The sequence below is a fragment of the Phoca vitulina genome, unplaced genomic scaffold, assembly GCF_004348235.1.
Source record: "Phoca vitulina isolate PV1807 unplaced genomic scaffold, GSC_HSeal_1.0 scaffold67, whole genome shotgun sequence".
Taxonomy (NCBI): Eukaryota; Metazoa; Chordata; class Mammalia; order Carnivora; family Phocidae; genus Phoca; species Phoca vitulina.
Genome location: NW_022589770.1, coordinates 13830272 through 13850013, shown reverse-complemented (window position 1 = coordinate 13850013; position 19742 = coordinate 13830272). Strand labels below are relative to the sequence as shown.

Genomic DNA, 19742 nt, shown 5'->3' with positions numbered 1-19742 from the left:
AAACCAAGAGTCAGATGCTTAATTGACTGAGCCACCCAGGCACCCCTTTAAATTACCTTTTTAAAAAAAGTTTCTGATATGGTAGTTAAGGCCCAAGACCAAAACATTAATTTGAAAAAAAATTAAAACGCCAAATCAGCCAACCAATCAGCTGATCAAAAAACTTCACCATCTAAATTCTCTGGGTAGGTGCATGTGAAATTGAGCTCTTTGGATGAATTTAGTTGATATCTTTTTAAAATTTTAAATTTATATTTGACATAGTCAGTACTTGATGGTGCTTGAAGAATCTTAATTGTGTATGTAAAGTTCCAGCTATGGAGCACTGTGTCTATTCCAAAGGAATTGAAAGTTTTATATTTCTTCTTCTTTTTTTTTTTTTTTAACTTTTACAAACTGTTTATTTTCTGGGAAACTTATTTCCATTTTGTTTGCCTTTGTGGAAGAGCAGCTTAACACCACTCAGTGGTTGTTCTACCCATTCAGTGGCCTGAGCAGTGGGAGATGCAGACCAGTCTTCAGTGGTCGGCTGGGTGCTCCAGTCTTCAGTAGAGGACTGCTGAATAGGCACAGAGGGCCCCTGCTCGCCTTCAGACCAGTCTGTGACTTCAGGTTGAGTAGCAGTGAACTCAGGAGCGGGAGCCATCCATTCATTCTGAAATTTCTCCTGGGTCACAGCCTTTTCAGCAGCGGCCTGCTCTTCCTTTTCAATCTCTTCAGGATCTCTGTAGAAGTAGAGATCAGCCTGACCTCCCATGGGTGTTCACAGGAAATGGTGCCACACATGTGCAGAACTTCCCTGGCCAGCACCCACCACATCAGACCCACTGAGTGAGCTCCGTTGTTGTTGCAAGAGATGGCAATGTCCACATAGTGCAGAGGAGAGTCTGTGTTACACAGAGCAATGGTAGGCAGGTTAACATAAGACGCCTCTGTAAGAGGCTGGTGATCAGCCCTGGGATCAGTAACCGCCAGAAGTCTCGGCTCCCAGAAGGCTGCCTGGTTCCGGTTAGTGAAGATTCCAGGAGTGAAGCCGCCGGCAATAGGAGTAGCTCCAGGAGCAGTAGCAAATTTCAGCACAGCTCGCTGGCCACTATTCCTGGACGATGTGACAGTGACATCAGCTGGGTTTTCAATGGCAACAATGGCACAAGCTGCCAGCAGAAGCTTCTCCCACTTTCTCTTCAGATTTATGATGTAGATACCATCACTTTTCTTTTTGTAGATGTACTGTTCCATTTGGAAGTCAAGGTTAGTGCCACCTAAGTGGGTTCCTGCTGCAAGGAATCTGAGGACATCCTCCTCCTTCATTTGCAGGACATCAAGGGCTCCAGACATTAGTTTCCTTTTAAGTTACGAAAGGAACGCAAAACGCCATATGGACCCTTCCCTGGGTAGTGCAGAAAAGGCTCTTCTTTTTTTTTATTATTATTGACATATAATGTATTATTTGTTTCAGGGGTACAGGTCTGTGATTCATCAGTCTTACACAATACACAGTGCTCCCCACAACACATACCCTCCCCAATGTCCATCACCAAGCCACCTCATCCCTTCCACCCATCCTCCACTCCAGCAACCCTCAGTTTGTTTCCTGAGAGTCTCTTATGGTTTGTCTCCCTCTCTGCTTTTGTCTTGTTTCATTTTTCCCTGCCTTTCCCTATGATCCTGTGCCTTGTTTCTCAAATTCCACATATCTATCAGTGAGATCATATGATAATTGTCTTTCTCCGATTGACTTATTTCGCTTATCCTCTAGTTCCAACCACATCATTGTAAATGGCAGGATTTCATGATGGCTGTGTAATATTCCACTGTATATATATACCACATCTTCCTTATCCATTTAACTGTTGATGGACATCTGGGCTCTTTCCATAGTTTGGCTATTGTGGACACTGCTGCTATAGACATTGGAGTGCACGTGCCCCTTCGGATCACTGCATTTGTATCTTTGGGGTAAATACCCTGTAGTGCAATTGCTGGGTCATAGGGTAGCTCTATTTTCAACTTTTTGAGGAACCTCCATCCTGTTTTCCAGAGTGGCTGCACCAGCTTGCATACCCACCAACAGTGTAGGAGGGTTCCCCTTTCTCCGCATCCCCACCAACGCCTGTCATTTCCTGACTTGTTAATTTTAGCCATTCTGACTGGTGTGAGGTGGTAACCCATTGTGGTTTTGATTTGTATTTCCCTGATGCCGAGCGATGTTGAGCACTTCTTCATGTGTCTGTTGGCCATTTGGATGTCTTCTTTGAAGAAATGTCTGTTCATGTCTTCTGCCCATTTCTTGATTGGATCATTTGTTCCTTGGGTGTTAAGTTTGATAAGTTCTTTATAGATTTTGGATACTAGCCCTTTATCTGATATGTCATTTGCAAATATCTTCTCCCATTCTCTCCGGTTGTCTTTTGGTTTTGTTGACTGTTTCTTTTGCTGTGCAAAAGCTTTTTATCTTGATGAAGTCCCAATAGTTCACTTTTGCCCTTGCTTCCCTTGCCTTTGGCGATGTGTCTAGGAAGAAGTTGCTGTGGCTGAGGTTGAAGAGGTTACCGCCTGTGTTCTCCTCTAGGATTTTTTTGTTATGTTAATCCCCATACATTACATCGTTAGTTTTAGATGTAGTGTTCCATGATTCATTGTTTGTGCATAACACCCAGTGCTCCATGCAGAACGTGCCCTCCTCAATACCCATCACCAGGCTAACCCATCCTCCCACCCCCCTCCCCTCTAGAACCCTCAGTTTGTTTTTCAGAGTCCATCATCTCTCATAGTTCATCTACCCCTCTGATTTCTCCCCCTTCATTCTTCCCCTCCTGCTATCTTCTTCTTCTTTTTTTTTTTTCCTTAACATATATTGCATTATTTGTTTCAGAGGTACAGATCTGAGATTCAACAGTCTTGCACAATTCACAGCGCTTACCAGAGCACATACCATCCCCAGTGTCTATCACCCAGTCACCCCATCCCTCCCACCTCACCCCCCACTCCAGCAACCCGCAGTTTGTTTCCTGAGATTAAGAATTCCTCATATCAGTGAGGTCATATGATACATGTCTTTCTCTGTTTGACTTATTTAGCTCAGCATAATACCCTCCAGTTCCATCCACGTCATTGCAAATGGCAAGATCTCATTCCTTTTGATGGCTGCATAATATTCCATTGTATATATATATCACATCTTCTTTATCCATTCATCTGTCGATGGACATCTTGGCTCTTTCCACAGTTTGGCTATTGTGGACATTGCTGCTATAAACATCGGGGTGCACGTACCCTTTTGGATCCCTACATTTGTATCTTTGGGGTAAATACCCAGTAGTGCAATTGCTGGATCATATGGTAGCTCTATTTTCAACTTTTTGAGGAACCTCCATAGTGTTTTCCAGAGTGGCTGCACCAGCTTGCATTCCCACCAACAGTGTAGGAGGGTTCCCCTTTCTCTAGGATTTTGATGGATTCCCGTCTCACACTGAGGTCTTTCATCCATTTTGAGTCTATTTTTTTGTGTGGTGTAAGGAAATGGTCCAGTTTCATTCTGCTGCATGTGGCTGTCCTATTTTCCCAGCACCATTTGTTGAAGAGACTGTCTTTTTTCCATTGGACATTCTTTCCTGCTTTGTCAAAGATTAGTTGACCATAGAGTTGAGGGTCCATTTCTGAGTTCTCTATTCTGTTCCATTGATCTGTGTGTCTGTTTTGTGCCAGTACCATACTGTCTTGGTGATGACAGCTTTGTAAAAAAAAAAAAAAACCACTTTGTGAAGTCTGGAATTGTGATGCCACCAGCTTTGCTTTTCTTTTTCAATATTCCTCTGGCTATTTGGGGTTTTGTCTGGTTCCATATAAATTTTAGGATTATTTGTTCCATTTCTGTGAAAAAAGTTGATGGTATTTTGATAGGGATTGCATTAAATGTGTAGATTGCCCTAGGTATCATAGACATCTTCACAATATTTGTTCTTCCAATCCATGAGCATGGAATGTTTTTCCATTTCTTTGTGTCTTCCTCATTTTCTTTCAGGAGTATTCTATAGTTTTCTGAGGACAGATTCTTTGCCTCTTTGGTTAGATTTATTCCTAGGTTCTTATGGTTTTGGGTGCAATTGTAAATGGGATCGACTCCTTAATTTCTCTTTCTTCTGTCTTGGTGGTGTATAGAAATGCCACTGATTTCTGTGCATTGATTTTATATCCTGCCACTTGACTGAATTCCTGTATGAGTTCTAGCAGTTTTGGGGTGGAGTCTTTTGGGTTTTCCACATGAAGTATCATATCATCTGCAAAGAGTGAAGATTGCACTTCTTCTTTGCTGATTCGGATGCCTTTTATTTCTTTCTGTTGTCTGATTGCTGTGGCTAGGGCTTCTAATACTATGTTGAACAGCAGTGGTGATAGTGGACATCCCTGCCGTGTTCCTGACCTTAGGGGGAAAGCTCTCAGTTTCTCCCCATTGAGAATGATATTCGCTGTGGGTTTTTCATAGATGGCTTTTATGATATTGAGGTATGTACCCTCTGTCCCTACACTGTGAAGAGTTTTGATCAAGAAAGGATGCTGTACTTTGTCAAATGCTTTTTCTGCATCTATTGAGAGGATCATATGGTTCTTGTCCTTTCTTTTATTAATGTATTGTATCATGTTGATTGATTTGCGGGTGTTGAAACAACCTTGCAGCCCAGGAATAAATCCCACTTGGTCGTGATGAATAATCCTTTTAATGTACTGTTAGATCCTATTGGCTAGTATTTTGGTGGGAATTTTTACATTCATGTTCATCAGGGATATTGGTCTGTAGTTCTCCTTTTTGATGGGGTCTTTGTCTGGTTTTGGGATCAAAGTAATGCTGTCCTCATAGAATGAGTTTGGAAGTTTTCCTTCCATTTCTATTTTTTGGAACAGTTTCAGAAGAATAGGTATTAATTCTTCTTTAAATGTTTGGTAGAATTCTCCTGGGAAGCCATCTGGCCCTGGGCTCTTGTTTGTTGGGAGATTTTTGATTACTGCTTCAATTTCCTTGCTGGTTATGGGCCTGTTCATGCTTTCTATTTCTTCCTAGTTCAGTTTTGGTAGTTTATAAGTCTCTAGGAATACATCCATTTCTTCCAGATTGTCTAATTTGCTGGCATATAGTTGCTTATAATATGTTCTTATAATTGTTTGTATTTCTTTGGTGTTGGTTGTGATCTCTCCTCTTTCATTCATGATTTTATTTATTTGGGTCCTTTATCTTTTCTTTTTGGTAACTCTGGCTTATCAATCTTATTAATTCTTTCAAAGAACCAGCTCCTAGTTCTGTTGATCTGTTCTACTGTTCTTTTGGATTCTATTTCATTGATTTCTGCTCTTATCTTTATTATTTCTCTTCTTCTGCTGGGTGTAGGCTTTATTTGCTGTTCTTTGTCCAGCTCCTTTAGGTGTAGGGTTAGGTTGTGTATTTGAGATCTTTCTTGTTTCTTGAGAAAGGCTTGTATTGCTATATACTTCCCTCTTAGGACTGCCTTTGCTGCATCCCAAAGATTTTGAACAGTTGTTGTATCCCAAAGTTTTAAAGAAAGAAAAAGTTATATATATACAAAAATAAGGTTAAATACAAGGAAGAGGTGGCATACAACTGTAAAAATGGAAATTAAAAAAAAAGATTTTGAAAAAGGAATTGATAAGAAGTTGTTTGAAAAAAGAAAGAAGAAGAAAAAAGAGAGAATGTGATTAGGCGGGTGAATAGAATAGAGCCATACACTAGATTTAGGGCATATTTTGGTTCTTTAGAAGAAACTGCATCCCATAATTTTAAAGAAAGAAAAACTTTTATATATATGTATACATACACACACACACACACACGCACAAAAATAAGGTTAAATACAATGAAGGGATAGAATATGACTATAATAATGAAAATTAAAAAGGATTTTAAAAACAGATTTGATATGAAGTTGGTTAAAGAAGAAAGGAGAAAAATTAAAAAAAAAATAAAGAAAATTAAAAAAATTGCAGTCGAAAGACTAAAGAATCATGGAGAAAAAGCCATGAATTCTACGTGCTGTGTTTTCCTAGCGCTGGAGTTTTGCAGTTCTCATTGATCCGTAAACTTGGTCTTGGCTTGATATTCTTGCTGATCTTCTGGGGGAGGGGCCTGTTGCATTGATTCTCGAATGTCTTTGCCCCAGGTGGAATTGCACTGTCCTTGCCATGGGCCAGGCTAAGGAATTTGCTTTGGTTTGCTCTCTGTAGCTTTTGTTCCCTGAGGCTTTCTGCACAGCTTTAGAGTATGAGAATGAAAATGGCAGCTTGAAAATGGCAGCCTCCCAGTTTCTGGCGCTAGCGGGGCAGAGAGCTTGAGGCCCTACTTCTCAGTGAGTGCTCAGAGAAAAGCAGTCAATCATTCCTGTCTCCGTGGTCTCTGTCCGCACTCTGCTCACCCAGCCTGTGTCTGAGCATTTATATTTTTGGCACAGGGCCCCATTTGGAGTCTCCAAACCCAGCAGATTCCTGCAGCATGCTCCTGTGCCACTCCTCCCAGGGGAAGAAGGGGAGTCTCCCTGGTTTTGCTGCTTGTCGGGACCCAGGGACCCAACTATGCCGAAGATCACAGTTTATGACAACCCCGAGCTGAGAGCCCACTCCTTGGCTCTCTCTTTGCAGCCGGCTTCCCTGCTCTGATACCTGGGAGCTCTGTCGCACTCAGGCACCCCCAGTTTTCCTGTGACCCTGAGGGTCCTGAGACCAGTGTCCCAGGAAGGGTTCCACCCCCTGGTTAGCCACCAGAGTGACCTCCATCACTGGAGTGGACTTCTACAAGTTCCAGTTTTGTGCTCCGCTGCTCTATCACTTGCCAGTAGCTGGCTGAGGGAGGCTCCCTCCCCCCTGCTGTCTATCTTCCCATATATCGCCTCAGATTTTCTTCTCCGCACGTCCTACCTTGCAGAAAGTGGTCGCTTTTCTGTTCGTAGAATTGCTGTTATTCTTTTCTTTGATCTCTAGTTGAGTTCATAGGTGTTCAGAATGGTTTGATAGCTATCTAGCTGAATTCCTCAGACAGACGAAATTTAGGTCTCCTACTCCTCTGCCATCTTGGACTCACCCCAAAAGTTTTATATTTCATGTGAGTCCCTTGTTTTGAATTTTTGATAGGCATTAGTAAAGCCTCATTGTTTTAGATCTCATTTATTGAGAATGTGAAACTTTTATCATAGACTGGACTGGTTTGCATTCAAACACTTTAAGAACTCTTTTAGCCACTTATTAGTGTAATGCTATTGAAACAAGATTGTGGAAGCACATTTACCCAACTTTTTTTTTTTCTTTATAAATTTTTGTACTTTTTTTTAAGATTTTATTTTTCGACAGCATACATACATATACATACATATGATGGAATATTACTCAGCCATCAAAAAAGTCTTGTCATTCACAATGATGTGGATAGAGCTAGAGTGTATTATGCTAAGTGAAATAAGTTGGTCAGAGAAAGACAAATACCATATGATTTCACTCTTATGTGGAATTTAGGAAACAAAACTGATGAACATATGGGAAGGGGAAAAAAAAGAGGGAAGCAAACCATAAGAGACTCTTTATGATAGAGAACAAACTGAGGGTTGATTGAGGGAGGTGGGTGGGGGATGGGCTAGATGGGTGATGGGTATTAGGGAGGGCATTTGTTACGATGAGCACTGGGTGCTGTATGTAAGTGATGAATCACTGAATTCTACTCCTGAACCCAATATTACTCTATATGTAGACTAACTAGAATTTAAATAGAAATTTGGAGAGAAAAAAATAAAATGAAGATTCCTAGGAAAAAAAATACCTTTGAAAATTCTTTTTATATTTCCTCTGCCAATTCCGTGTGGGAAATTTATTTCAAATGTCCATGAACTGGGTTTCTAAGCCTCAATCCAAGGCTCTTACTTGTTCACTTACAGCTGTAGTCGCGTCGAATAGTGTTCATAATGGTTATAGGATGGTCCTGAGATGGAGTTAATTTTCATGGGAGGCAGGAGGCATTCTCCTGTTTTTTTTGCTCATCTGTTTTCCTTCATTCAGTATATGCCCTTGCATAGGTGCACAGTGCATAATGTGCTTGGTGTAAACAGTAGACAGGATAACATGCTCATTTGGTTAATAACACAACTTAGTTCAAAGAAAATCTAGAGACCTCCAACATAGTTCTACTATAAAACTTTAAATACTCTCTTGTATCACTTACATTACTGATCTATACTTTATTCTAGGCATGGAGCTATGTGCTTTACATAATTATGTAATGGAGTCCTCACAGTAATTCAACTGTTATTATCCCTGTTTTATAGAGGAATAACTGAGGTCCAGAGAAATTCAGTCTCTTGCCCAGGATTACATAGCTTATACATGGCAAAGCCTGGATTCAAAGCTCTAGGCAGGCTGGTCCTGGAGACTCATCTCTTAACAATTGTAATACAGTGAATAAAAGGTTCTGGGAAAAAGGAATGGTTGGATTGCTTTTGAGAAAATTGATACTGGATTTGTGGGACAGCTGTGATTTTTTTTTTTTTTTAAGATTTTATTTATTTGGGGGCACCTGGGTGGCTCAGTTGGTTAAGCAACTGCTTTCAGCTCAGGTCATGATCCTGGAGTCCCAGGATCGAGTCCCGCATCGGGCTCCCTGCTCAGCGGGGAGTCTGCTTCTCCCTCTGACCCTCCCCCCCTCATGCTCTCTCTCTCTCAAATAAATAAATAAAATATTAAAAAAAAAAAAGATTTTATTTATTTGACAGAGAAAGACACAGCGAGAGAGAGAACACAATCAGGGGGAGTGGGAGAGGGAGAAGCAGGCCTCCCGCTGAGCAGGGAGCTGGTTGCGGGGCTCGATCCCAGGACCCTGGGATCATGACCTGAGCCGAAGGCAGATGCTTAATGACTGAGCTACCCAGGCGCCCTGGGACAGCTGTGACTGACAATCTATTAGGGATGGAATCTGTAGCCAGGTTTCATTAGAATTGGGCACCAACTGAGTGAACTGGTCACTTTTTTTTTTTTTTTCAAGTTTAGAATCATTATTCATTCAGTCAACAAATACTGTATTCACAGATCTTAGAATTTAACCTCAGTAGCCAATACTGAACCATATGTTTCTTTTTTAGAGTTATAGGTAGTTAAAATTGATCATGATTGAGTAGTATATAGTGATAGATTCTTTGGGTCTCTTACAGTGAAACACAGGTTAGGACTTTAGTATTCAAAAATACAACAGGGCGCCTGGGTGGCTCAGTTGGTTAAGCGACTGCCTTCGGCTCAGGTCATGATCCTGGAGTCCCGGGATCGAGTCCCACATCGGGCTCCCTGCTCAGCAGGGAGTCTGCTTCTCCCTCTGACCCTCCTCCCTCTCATGCTCTCAGTCTCTCATTGTCTCTCTCGGAAATAAATAAAATCTTAAAAAAAAAAAATACAACAAATTTCTCTGTAAGGCATAATAAACAGTATATCTGTTACCTTTGTCACTTGAGTATGATCTCTGGTTAGCTTGCCTAGAATTCTTATTACTATTGGAACCTACTAATCGAAGTGGTGGAATACAGTGGAGTTAATGATGCTTTCATGCCCATCCTTTTTATTTTTGGCTGTCCTGTTGAGAGTCTTTTTTTGTTTGTTTTTTAACTCTTTTTATTTATTTATTTTTATTATTTTTTTATTATGTTATGTTAATCACCATACATTACATCATTAGTTTTTGATGTAGTGTTCCATGATTCATTGTTTGCATATAACACCCAATGCTCCATGCAGAACGTGCCCTCTTTAATACCCATCACCAGGCTAACCCATACCCTCAGAGGTTCTGGGACCTCTAGAACCCTCAGTTTGTTTCTCAGAGTCCATAGTCTCTCATGGTTCGTCTCCCCCTCCAGTTCCCCCCCCCCTTCATTCTTCCCTTCCTGCTATCTTCTTCTTCTTCTTCTTTTTTTTTTTTAACGTATAAGGTATTATTTGTTTCAGAGGTACAGGTCTGTGATTCAACAGTCTTACACAATTCACAGCACTGTTGAGATTCTAATGTTTTGGGTAAATCAGCAAACTATTCTATATTTCAAATACAGTTGTTAATTTGGTTTTCTTGCTTAATGCTTGGGTAACTAGTTTGGGGTCCCAGTATAGTGGGTATTGATTTTGATTGTTCTACAGTTATTAAATCTATAATAAAATGTCAGTAGGCTTTATGGGGATTGCTACTGCTGCTCTTTTTACTGCTAAAAAACCTGTTTCATTACTTTCTTGTTTTGTTGATTTCTTTTTTCATGTAGAAATATTTTTTTTGTGTGTGTGTATTAATATAAAATTATTTGTTCACAATCCAAATAATACAGAGAAGTCTGCTTTTCTGTAATTCCAATGTGAAAGATAACCATTAATATTAATAATATAGTATATATTTCTTTTTGGCCTTTTGAATACAGTTATAGATATTTTTTACATAAATATTATCATAGTATATTCACCATTCTATAACCTACTTAGTTCATTGTGGAAAAATATTAATATCAATACATAGAAAGATTACCTTATTTTGTATTCTGTATTTTTTTTAACTTAGCCCTTGTTGTTGGACGACATTAGTTTGAGTTTTCAGTTAATACTGGAGCAAACATCCCAGGTCATGTATCGTTGTATATGCCTCTGCATTGTTAGAATGAATTTCCAGAGTTGGATTTTAGGGTTGAAGATACACATTTTTTAAAGGTTTTGATATGTGTAAAAAATTATACTCTGGAAAGTTTGTACTACTTTATACTTTCACTCCAGCTGTGTGAGAGAGGTCTCATTCTAAGAACCTACCATTAATATATTAAGCATTTGCCAATCTAATGGTTGCAAAGTATCTTATTTTGGTTTTGCTTTCCTCAACTTTTAGTGAAATTATTTTTTGTCAATTTTTCTATAGATGTCTTATCTTTTGCATGTTAAGTCTATAAAATTTACTAGTATAGAATAATTGGTTAAAGATTTTAGAAAATAATTTGAAAGATAAAATAATGAGTTTTTAACTCTTCTTCTATATTTGATACTTTCATGAGAGTATTTTCCTTATTAGTAAAATATATGAAGTTATTATTTAGAGTTATTTAGGAATATTTAGAATACCCAGAGATCCATGGTAAATACATTTGTATATTTGCTTGTTAGATTTGACAACATGAGTTGCTGCATCGTTTTCATTTTGATAAAATTTTGTTTAGAAAGTGATTTAAGTGATATGGGTGGGGAAAATCTTATATCGTCGTATTGGTTTGTACTCTTTTCATTTACCTTTTGCAGATACTGTACTCCAAGATACTTGGATTATGAAGATTTGGAGCGCAAGTACTGGAAGAACTTAACTTTTGTGGCACCTATCTATGGTGCAGACATTAATGGGAGCATATATGATGAGGTATATTTATACTGTAATGGGTTTTGTAAAGGGCAGATTTCCTATTTTTGTTACCGTTTTAGGCACTTGAGAAGTAGTCCTTTGTTATGCTTTGTGTGATCCATAATTCCTCATAGGATAAGGGGAAATCAAGACGTTATCAGTAGGATTTCTGTTGTTGGTATTTTTCAGATTGAAACCAGCAAATGGTACAGATACCTGAAATTGTTCGACAGTAATATATTATGTGGTTATCTGGCTAATATTTAAATTACCCTAAAATTTTTTTTAAGCAAAACACATTATAAAGATATTTGGGAAACAGGAAATATTATCCATAATAGTACCACCTTAAGGCAAAAAACAGTATTTTAATATGCGTTCTTCTAGTAGTTTTCCCCTAGTCATTTAAAAAAGTTATATTTGAACAGACTTAGTCTCCTGTTTTCCACAAATTGTGAAAGATTTTCTTATTTATTTATTTATTTTTTAAAAAAGATTTATTTATTTTAGAGAGAGAGTGTGCACATGCATGCGTGGGGGGAGGGGCAGAGGGAGAGGGGGAGAGAGAATCAATCCCAAGTGGACTCCCTGCTGAGTGTGGAGCCTATGGGGTGTGGGGGCTAGATCTCAGGACCTGAGATCATGACCTGAGCCAAAATCAAGAGTCCCAGACTCAACCAACTGAGCCACCCAGGCGCACCGATTTTTCTCTTTTTTAAAAAGTACATATTATTACAGTCTTTCCAGTTATTTTTCGTGAGACTATAATATACTGGAAATAATCCAGTCCTTTTTGTCTCCTCCTAATACATGTAAACTCTGTCTTTTGTTGCTATTGCTGTTCTTCCTTTTTGAAACCTTTTATTCCCTCTCTCCTTGTTTTATTTTGGGAAATGTCTTACATACTGAAAGGTTGAAGTAGTGCAGTGAACACTTGGATACTCCACCTAGATTCTCCAGTTGTTAATATTTGCCTCATTTCCTTTGTTTTTCCATTGCTCCGCCATTGTCTCTCTTTATCTCTTTCTCTGTGTTTCTATCTGCTATAACATTTGAAAGTAAGTTGCAGACATTATGACAGTTCTCCTTTAATTATTACGTGTGTTTTAATAACAAGGTAATTAGGGCACCTGGGTGGCTCAGTCGTTAAGCGTCTGCCTTTGGCTCAGGTCATGATCCCAGGGTCCTGGGATCGAGTCCCACATCGGGCTCCCTGCTCAGCAGGAAGCCTGTTTCTCCCTCTCCCACTCTCCCTGCTTGTGTTCCTTCTCTCGCTGTGTCTCTGTCAAATAAATAAATAAAATCTTAAAAAACAAAAAAACAAAAACAAAACAAAAACAAAAATACCAAGGCAATTTAACATTAGTATATCATTTAATATATAGATCATATTCATGGGATACTAATTTTGCCAATAATATATATATAAATTTTTTCCCTCATCTGAAGGATCTGGTCAAGGATTTCTCTTTATAATTAGTAAGAGATTTATAGGGTGATGCTTAGAGACTAGATGAATAGCCTGTATTCCAGCAGCCTTTCATCTAGTGAATTTACATCCATTGATAATATTTGCCTGAATCTATTATTATAGTATTTTTAAACTTTCTATGTTTTGAAAGCTAGGAAAGTGCATAAAACATAACTTAAAGCTTCATAAATTATTGCAAGGTGAACACCTGTGTACCATCACTGACCTCAAGCACCCTAGAGTTCCCCTGCACACCTTCTTCACTGATCATGGTCTTCCCTTTTTTCTCCAAAGATAGTCACTCTTCTGACTTTATGGCAGTCATATACTTCTTTTCTTTAAAGATGTAGTTAATTATACCCTGTTTCTGAATTTTATATAACTAGAAGAATCATTCAGTGTGTATTCTTTTATGTCTGGCTTCTTTCATGCATTATAAACATTTATAAGCTTTTTCTGCACTGTAGCTATTGTTCATTCATTTTCTTTACAGTATGTTATTCTATTGTATAAATGTTCCACAGTGCATTTATTGTTCTGCTGCTAATGGTCATGTTGATTGCTTCTAGTTTTGGCTTTTATGTGCAAAACTTTCATGAATGTTCAGCACGTTTCCCTGGGTATGGAAGCATGTGTTTATATTGGATGTACGCCTAGTAGTGATTATAGGGTATGCGTATGGTTAGCTTTAGAAGAAAACTGTTTTCCAGTTTGTACCTTCTTATAGTAGTGTTTTTGAGTTCCTAGTGCTCCACATCCTACCTAATACTTGGTATTGTCATTCTTTTACATTTAGCCATTTTGTTGGGTGTGTGTAGTAGTAACTTGTGGTTTTAAGTTGCGTTATGATTTTTTTCCTTATGTTCATTGGCTGTTCGGATTTTCCCTTTTATTGAGGTGCCTTTTTAAGCCTTTTGAATATTTTTCTTTTGTGTCTTGCTTTTCTTACTGATTTATAGTTCTTTATGCATTCTGGGTATGAGGTAATGGCACAATTTAAAATTTTCTAGATGGATTTCTTTTTTTTTTTTTTAAAGATTTTATTTATTTATTTGACAGAGAGAGAGACAGTGAGAGAGGGAACACAGCAGGGGGAGTGGGAGAGGGAGAAGCAGGCCTCCTGCCGAGCAGGGAACCTGATGCGGGGCTTGATCCCAGGACCCTGGGATCATGACCTGAGCCGAAGGCAGACGCTTAACCGACTGAGCCACCCAGGTGCCCCCCCCCTTTTTAAAAAAGATTTATTTATTTTAGAGAGAGAAGAGGGGGGAGGGGCATAGGGAGAGGGAGAGAGAAACTTAAGCAGACTCTGTGCTGAGCATGGCGCCTGACAAGGGGGCTCCACCTCATGACCCTGAGATCACAACCTGAGCTGAAAAGAGTCGGATGCTTAACCGACTGTGCCACCCAGGTGCCCCTAGATGGGTTTCTAAATTGAAAGGACCATTTTTTCTTTTTTTTCCTTAAAGATTTTATTTATTTATTTTTGCGAGAGAGGGAGGGGGAGAGAGAGAAAGAGAGAGAGAGAGAATGCGCACATGAGCAGGGGGGAGAGGCAGAGGGAGAAGCAGACTCCTGACTGAGCAGGGAGCCCCACGCAGGACTCCATCCCAAGACACCGGGATCATGACCTGAGCTGAAGGCAGACACTTAATCGACTGAGCCACCCAGGTGCCCAAAGGACCATTCTTATTTTTGAATATGGACTAGATATTAGATGATACTGTGGAATTATTGTTCTATTAGATGTAATGATGGCATGGTGACTATATATGTATGTGTGTATATATATATACATACACACACACATATATATATACACACACATATATATTTATTAATTAAAGATACACATTTAAATATATGCAGGTTAAGTGACATGGGGTTGGGATTTGCTTTTAAAATACTTTAGAAAATAAGATGATTGGATATAGTTGAAAGAAGGTTGGCAAAATATTGGTAATTGAAGCTAGATGATAGATACATGACATTTTATTTTTTTTTTTATTTTTTATTTTTTTAAAGATTTTATTTATTTATTTGACAGAGAGAGACACAGCGAGAGAGGGAACACAAGCAGGGGGAGTGGGGGAGGGAGAAGCAGGCTTCCCGCGGAGCAGGGAGCCCGATGCGGGGCTCGATCCCAGGACCCTGGGACCATGACCTGAGCCGAAGGCAGACGCTTAACGACTGAGCCACCCAGGCGCCCCGATACATGACATTTTAAATATGTATATGTTTGAAATATTAAAGTTAAAAAAAGAGAAAACATTCCCCATTCTCCTTCTGGGTTTTCATTAATATAAGTAAATTCTACGTTGAGAATTTATTATTTATTAAGGTAGTATATACTCATGTAGAAAATTGAAAAAATATAGAAAAATATGAAGAAGAAAATAAAAATTACTCATAAGCTTACCAAACAGAAACAACCTCTTTAAGATTTCCTTTGGCTTTTCATTTTATGTGAGTGCGTATGTGTGTGTATGCATGTGTTTGCATGTTAGTATATGTTTCCCCAAAGAACCAAGGAGATTTTAACAGTTTTTGGCTTGAGAAACATTTTCTAATATTGCTCTTTAGAGGATTCTTTAGTGTATTCTAGTTCCCACCATGTTTGGATTGCCAAATTATGTCTTGTATTCGATTGTTGCTATATATATATATTTAAAGATTTTATTTATTGAGAGAGAGAGAGAGAGAGCGTGCACGAGCAGTGGGGGGAGGGGCAGAGGGAGAGGGAGAAGCAGGCTCTCTACTCAGACTCGAGGCTCGATCCCAGAATCCTGAGATCATGACCTGAGCTGAAGGCAGATGCTTAACTGACTGAGCCACCCAGGTGCCCCAGATTATTGCTGTATTTTTTTGGTATTTCAATTCTAGTGTATTCTTATTGATTTATTCTTTAGTGATAACAAATCTATTTTTTTAAAGATTTATTTATTTGAGAGAGAGAGACAGAGGGAGAGAGAGAGAGAGTTCCAAGCTGAGCATAGAGCCCAATGCAGGGTTTGATCTCAGGACCCTGAGATCATTACCTGAGTGCAAACTAAGAGTCAGACGCTCAAATGACTACGCCACCCAGGTGCCCCAATAACAAATCTGTTTTTAAGTTTAACATGTTATGGTTACTTATATTTGGGAAAATGAGTGCCATTAACAGTTAGGCTTCCTTACAGAACATGGCACCTTGTCTTAAACCACTTCTGTGGGATTTCCATTGGAATGGGTAAGGCAGAGTAAATACTGTTGGCATTTTATACATGGGACCTAAGGAGATATTTCCAAAGTTCCTAGGCTAGTTGAGGGGCTGCCAGGTGCTCTTATCTTCCATACCAGTTTTAAGCAAGCAGTTGTGTATAGTTAATCTCATAGGTGTAGAAATGTGTGAAACTAGGTTGTTGTCAACCACAAATTTCCCCTGAACTAATGGTTTATTTTGTGCCGTCTCTCTGGTTTCTTCTGCGTGGTATACTGGCAAGTTTTTAGGCTTCCAAGAGGAAGATTGAGCTGAGGAATCATCTAGATTCTGGGCTGAGAGGTTGCGTGTCTTAGTGCTCTAAAATAAAATAAAACTCAGTTTAAGGTATTTTTTTCTAACCACCCTTTGGGATCGTTGACCTCTTTGTTCCTTTTTGCATATATAATTTAGAGTTAGAAGCAGCATATTTGGGACAGTTTCCAGAACAATTAACATAAAGATGCCCTGAACTAGCTTTCCCTATTTGATAGTAAAATACAATAATTGTTGATGGCACAGAAGAGGCTGATGGACTTTGGTTTGCTGTGCTTATCAATGTATTGCTTGTATTTGAAAACTGGTTACACATTGGCATTGCTTTAAGGGAACATTGACTTTAGAATTCAGATTTGAGTAACTTTAGTTATTAAAATCCAAATGAACAAAATACACTGGTTTGTAAATATGCAGTTTTAAAGCATCATCATTTCCACGTTCTGAAGTCAGGAATCTGTCATTTTGGTAGGACCTACAAGGCATAGTATTTTATGGAATTTGTGTGGCTCTGCAGGAACATTTCGTAGCTCCAGAGTTGAGCTGACATTTTCAAAGCTTTTGTAGCATAAAGAGAAACAAGAGAGATGTTGTAAACTGCTACTGGTAAACAAACCAATCACACTCATGACACCTTAATTCAAACAATTGAAAAACAACTTGTTTTTGCCCCCTTGAGGTAGATGGAGAGTAACAAGAGAGAGAGTGCATTAAAGAGAGTGATGAAGAGTGAGTGTACTAATAACCCACGACTGTCAGTAACGTTTGAAATCATCACAGTGAATGTGCATGTATTGTTTTGCTCTTTACTGTTGTGTCCTTGAATTGTTTAACTGTTTGGCTCAATATTTATTTTTTATTTATTTTTATTTTTTTCAAGATTTTATTTATTTATTTGACAGAGAGAGACACAGCGAGAGAGGGAACACAAGCAGGGGGAGTGGGAGAGGGAGAAGCAGGCTTCCCGCTGAGCAGGGAGCCTGATGTGGGGCTCGATACCAGGATCCTGGGATCATGACCTGAGCCGAAGGCAGACGCCTAACGACTGAGCCACCCAGGTGCCCCTGGCTCAATATTTAAATTGTATTGAGAACTGGTTTGGTATGGTTTATGGCATTATTTTGGAAGGAATTATAGTCATCAAATTGTAGTTCACTTTCCCCCCTGCTTTCTAGTTATGGCCATTTCCTTTTTAGTAGAATGATCGAAAAACCATAGCATTTTTTTTTTTTTTTTTGGTGAGGCTGGGAGTTCTTAGAGAGGGTGTGGGGAGGTAAGCGGAACAATTTGTGCAGGATGCAGAGATGAATAAGGATCCTCCTTCTCAAGTAATTCATAGGCTTAGAGGGGCAGTAAAGTGTAATGAGCTTGGCCATAAAGGCAAGTGTAGGGTTCTAGGGAGCCGGTAGGAGAGACACTTAGAGCAGACTTGGCACTGAAGGAACACTTGCTGGAGGAGAGAGAACATTTGAACTGGACCTAGATGAGTAAGTTCAAGTCAGGTAAAGGAGGCAAAAAGGAGGATGGGGCAGGAGCTAGACAGATTTGAGGGTAAGACCACACGTAATAGTCTCTGTATTTTTACTGAATTCTGAGGCTTTTTTCTCAACACCGGCTTGAGGAGGGTGAGGCTGGCCTGGAATAATGGGATCTAAGGGGAAGGGATCTGCCCCAGGCTGCAGACAGGGCTGTGGATATGGGCTCAGACCTGTGGTGCTATAGTGGCCCCTCCTGCTCAGATGTTTGTCTTGCAGCACCAGGCAAATCTTTTCAGTGGCACGGGGGGCGCCATTTTAGTGATGATCAGGCTTGGATAAAACACAGGAATTAGGGGTGAGGGTGTTCATGAAGGACTAGTTGAGGACAGTCAGCCCTAATAGTAAAGGGAGAAGGGCTTGGAGATCTAGGGCATGAGTCTTGGCGCCTCTTTCATTCTGCCGCTTCTTTCAGAGCTTGATTTCCTTAGGATATACGAAAGAGTATCAGTCTGTACCATGGGCAGTAGCCTGTGGCAGTAGTAACAGTCACATGATTTAAACAAGTTACTGTTTTTTCAGTTGAGATACCAAGACTATCAAAGGCATATGGTGACACAACCCAGCCTTTGGGTGTATGATGCAGAGCAGAGCTAGGCAGTCGGATTCTGTCTGTTGTTTGTCTTTATAAAGTTTTATTGGAGCATAGCCTAGTTCATTCATTTATATTATGGCTTTTTTTTTTCACTGCAGTGGCAGAATTAAGTAGTTGTGACAGAGATTGTATGGCCCACAAAAGCTAAAATATTTACTGTCTGGCCCTTTGCAGAAAAAGTTTGCCAATCCCTAATATAGAGGCATAATTATGTACTCGGGGAAGGATGCTTAAAACCTTTTTGAGATAAATGGGATATAAATAAAATTCTGAATGTTCTCAGGAGAATGAGATTCATATATATTGACTACACTGATACCTTGAGACAATGAAATTGAGGTGTTTAATTATGTCAGGAATTTTCTGTAATTTAAGATGTTCCTGAACTTAGACATAGAGCAACGTGTGTTCTTGGGTGGCCCTAGATGACTCCTTGGTAACGGTAACATAAGCTTAAGAGTCCTAAGATCTGAATTTTTGTTGTTAGGCTTCACTAAGGGCTCGTCCATTTTATATATATATGTATATATATTTAAGCATTTAATTAATTTAAAGATTTTATTTATTTATTTGTGAGAGAGAGAGCATGAGTGGAGGGGTAGAGGGAGAGGGAGAAGCAGACTCCCCGCTGAGCAAGGAACTTGAAGTGGGACTTGATCCCAGGACTCTGAGATCATGACCTGAGTTGAAGGTAGACACTTAACCAACTGAGCCACCCAGGCACCCTGGGCTCATCCATTATAAAGAAAGTTTTAACTAGCCTTTGCGAACTGTACATTTACAAAGTTAGCTTTCTGTTAAAAGAAGCATGAGAGTTTCTTCAGGAAACAAACACACAAAAAAGAAGAGATATAAAGATTGAAGAGGAACAGGGAGAAAATGTCCTGTAACTGTGTGGGATGCTCCAACTTGGCTAAGGGACATGAAAGTCAACAGGTATCTGTAGGAAAGACAGAAGCTAGGACATTTCTGAGATAGCCAGTAGCCGAGTGTATTTCCACAGACCTTTGAAGACAGCGTGCATCTCTTTGTTCTGTGTATGAGAGTAAAGCACAGGCATCAACATTATTTTATTTTTATTTTTATTTTTATTTTTTTATTTTTTTTTAAAGATTTTATTTATTTATTTGACAGAGACAGAGAGAGCAGGAACACAAGCAGGGGGAGTGGGAGAGGGAGAAACAGGCTTCCTTCCGGGCAGGGAGCCTGATGTGGGACTCGATCCCAGGACCCTG

The 19742-nt window shown here is 39.4% G+C and overlaps 2 protein-coding genes across 18 annotated transcripts in view; one reads left to right on the top strand and one right to left on the bottom strand.

The window, feature by feature from the left end:
- The window catches only part of KDM4C (lysine demethylase 4C), a 478025-nt gene that overhangs the window by 50067 nt on the left and 408216 nt on the right, over positions 1 to 19742 (top strand). For all 17 annotated transcript variants that reach the window (XR_004297893.1, XM_032392295.1, XM_032392294.1 and 14 more), the window contains one exon: positions 11296 to 11410. Coding sequence is in view for 16 of the 17 variants with exons in the window: in XM_032392295.1 (XP_032248186.1) it covers positions 11296 to 11410 (115 nt within the window). In the remaining variant the exon portion in view is untranslated. The remainder of the gene's footprint in view (positions 1 to 11295; positions 11411 to 19742) is intronic.
- LOC116624421 (40S ribosomal protein SA-like) lies at positions 272 to 1453 on the bottom strand. The gene is given in 2 exon segments (XM_032392314.1): positions 272 to 747; positions 750 to 1453. Coding segments are annotated over 2 exon segments (936 nt in total). The 5' UTR covers positions 1339 to 1453; the 3' UTR covers positions 272 to 400.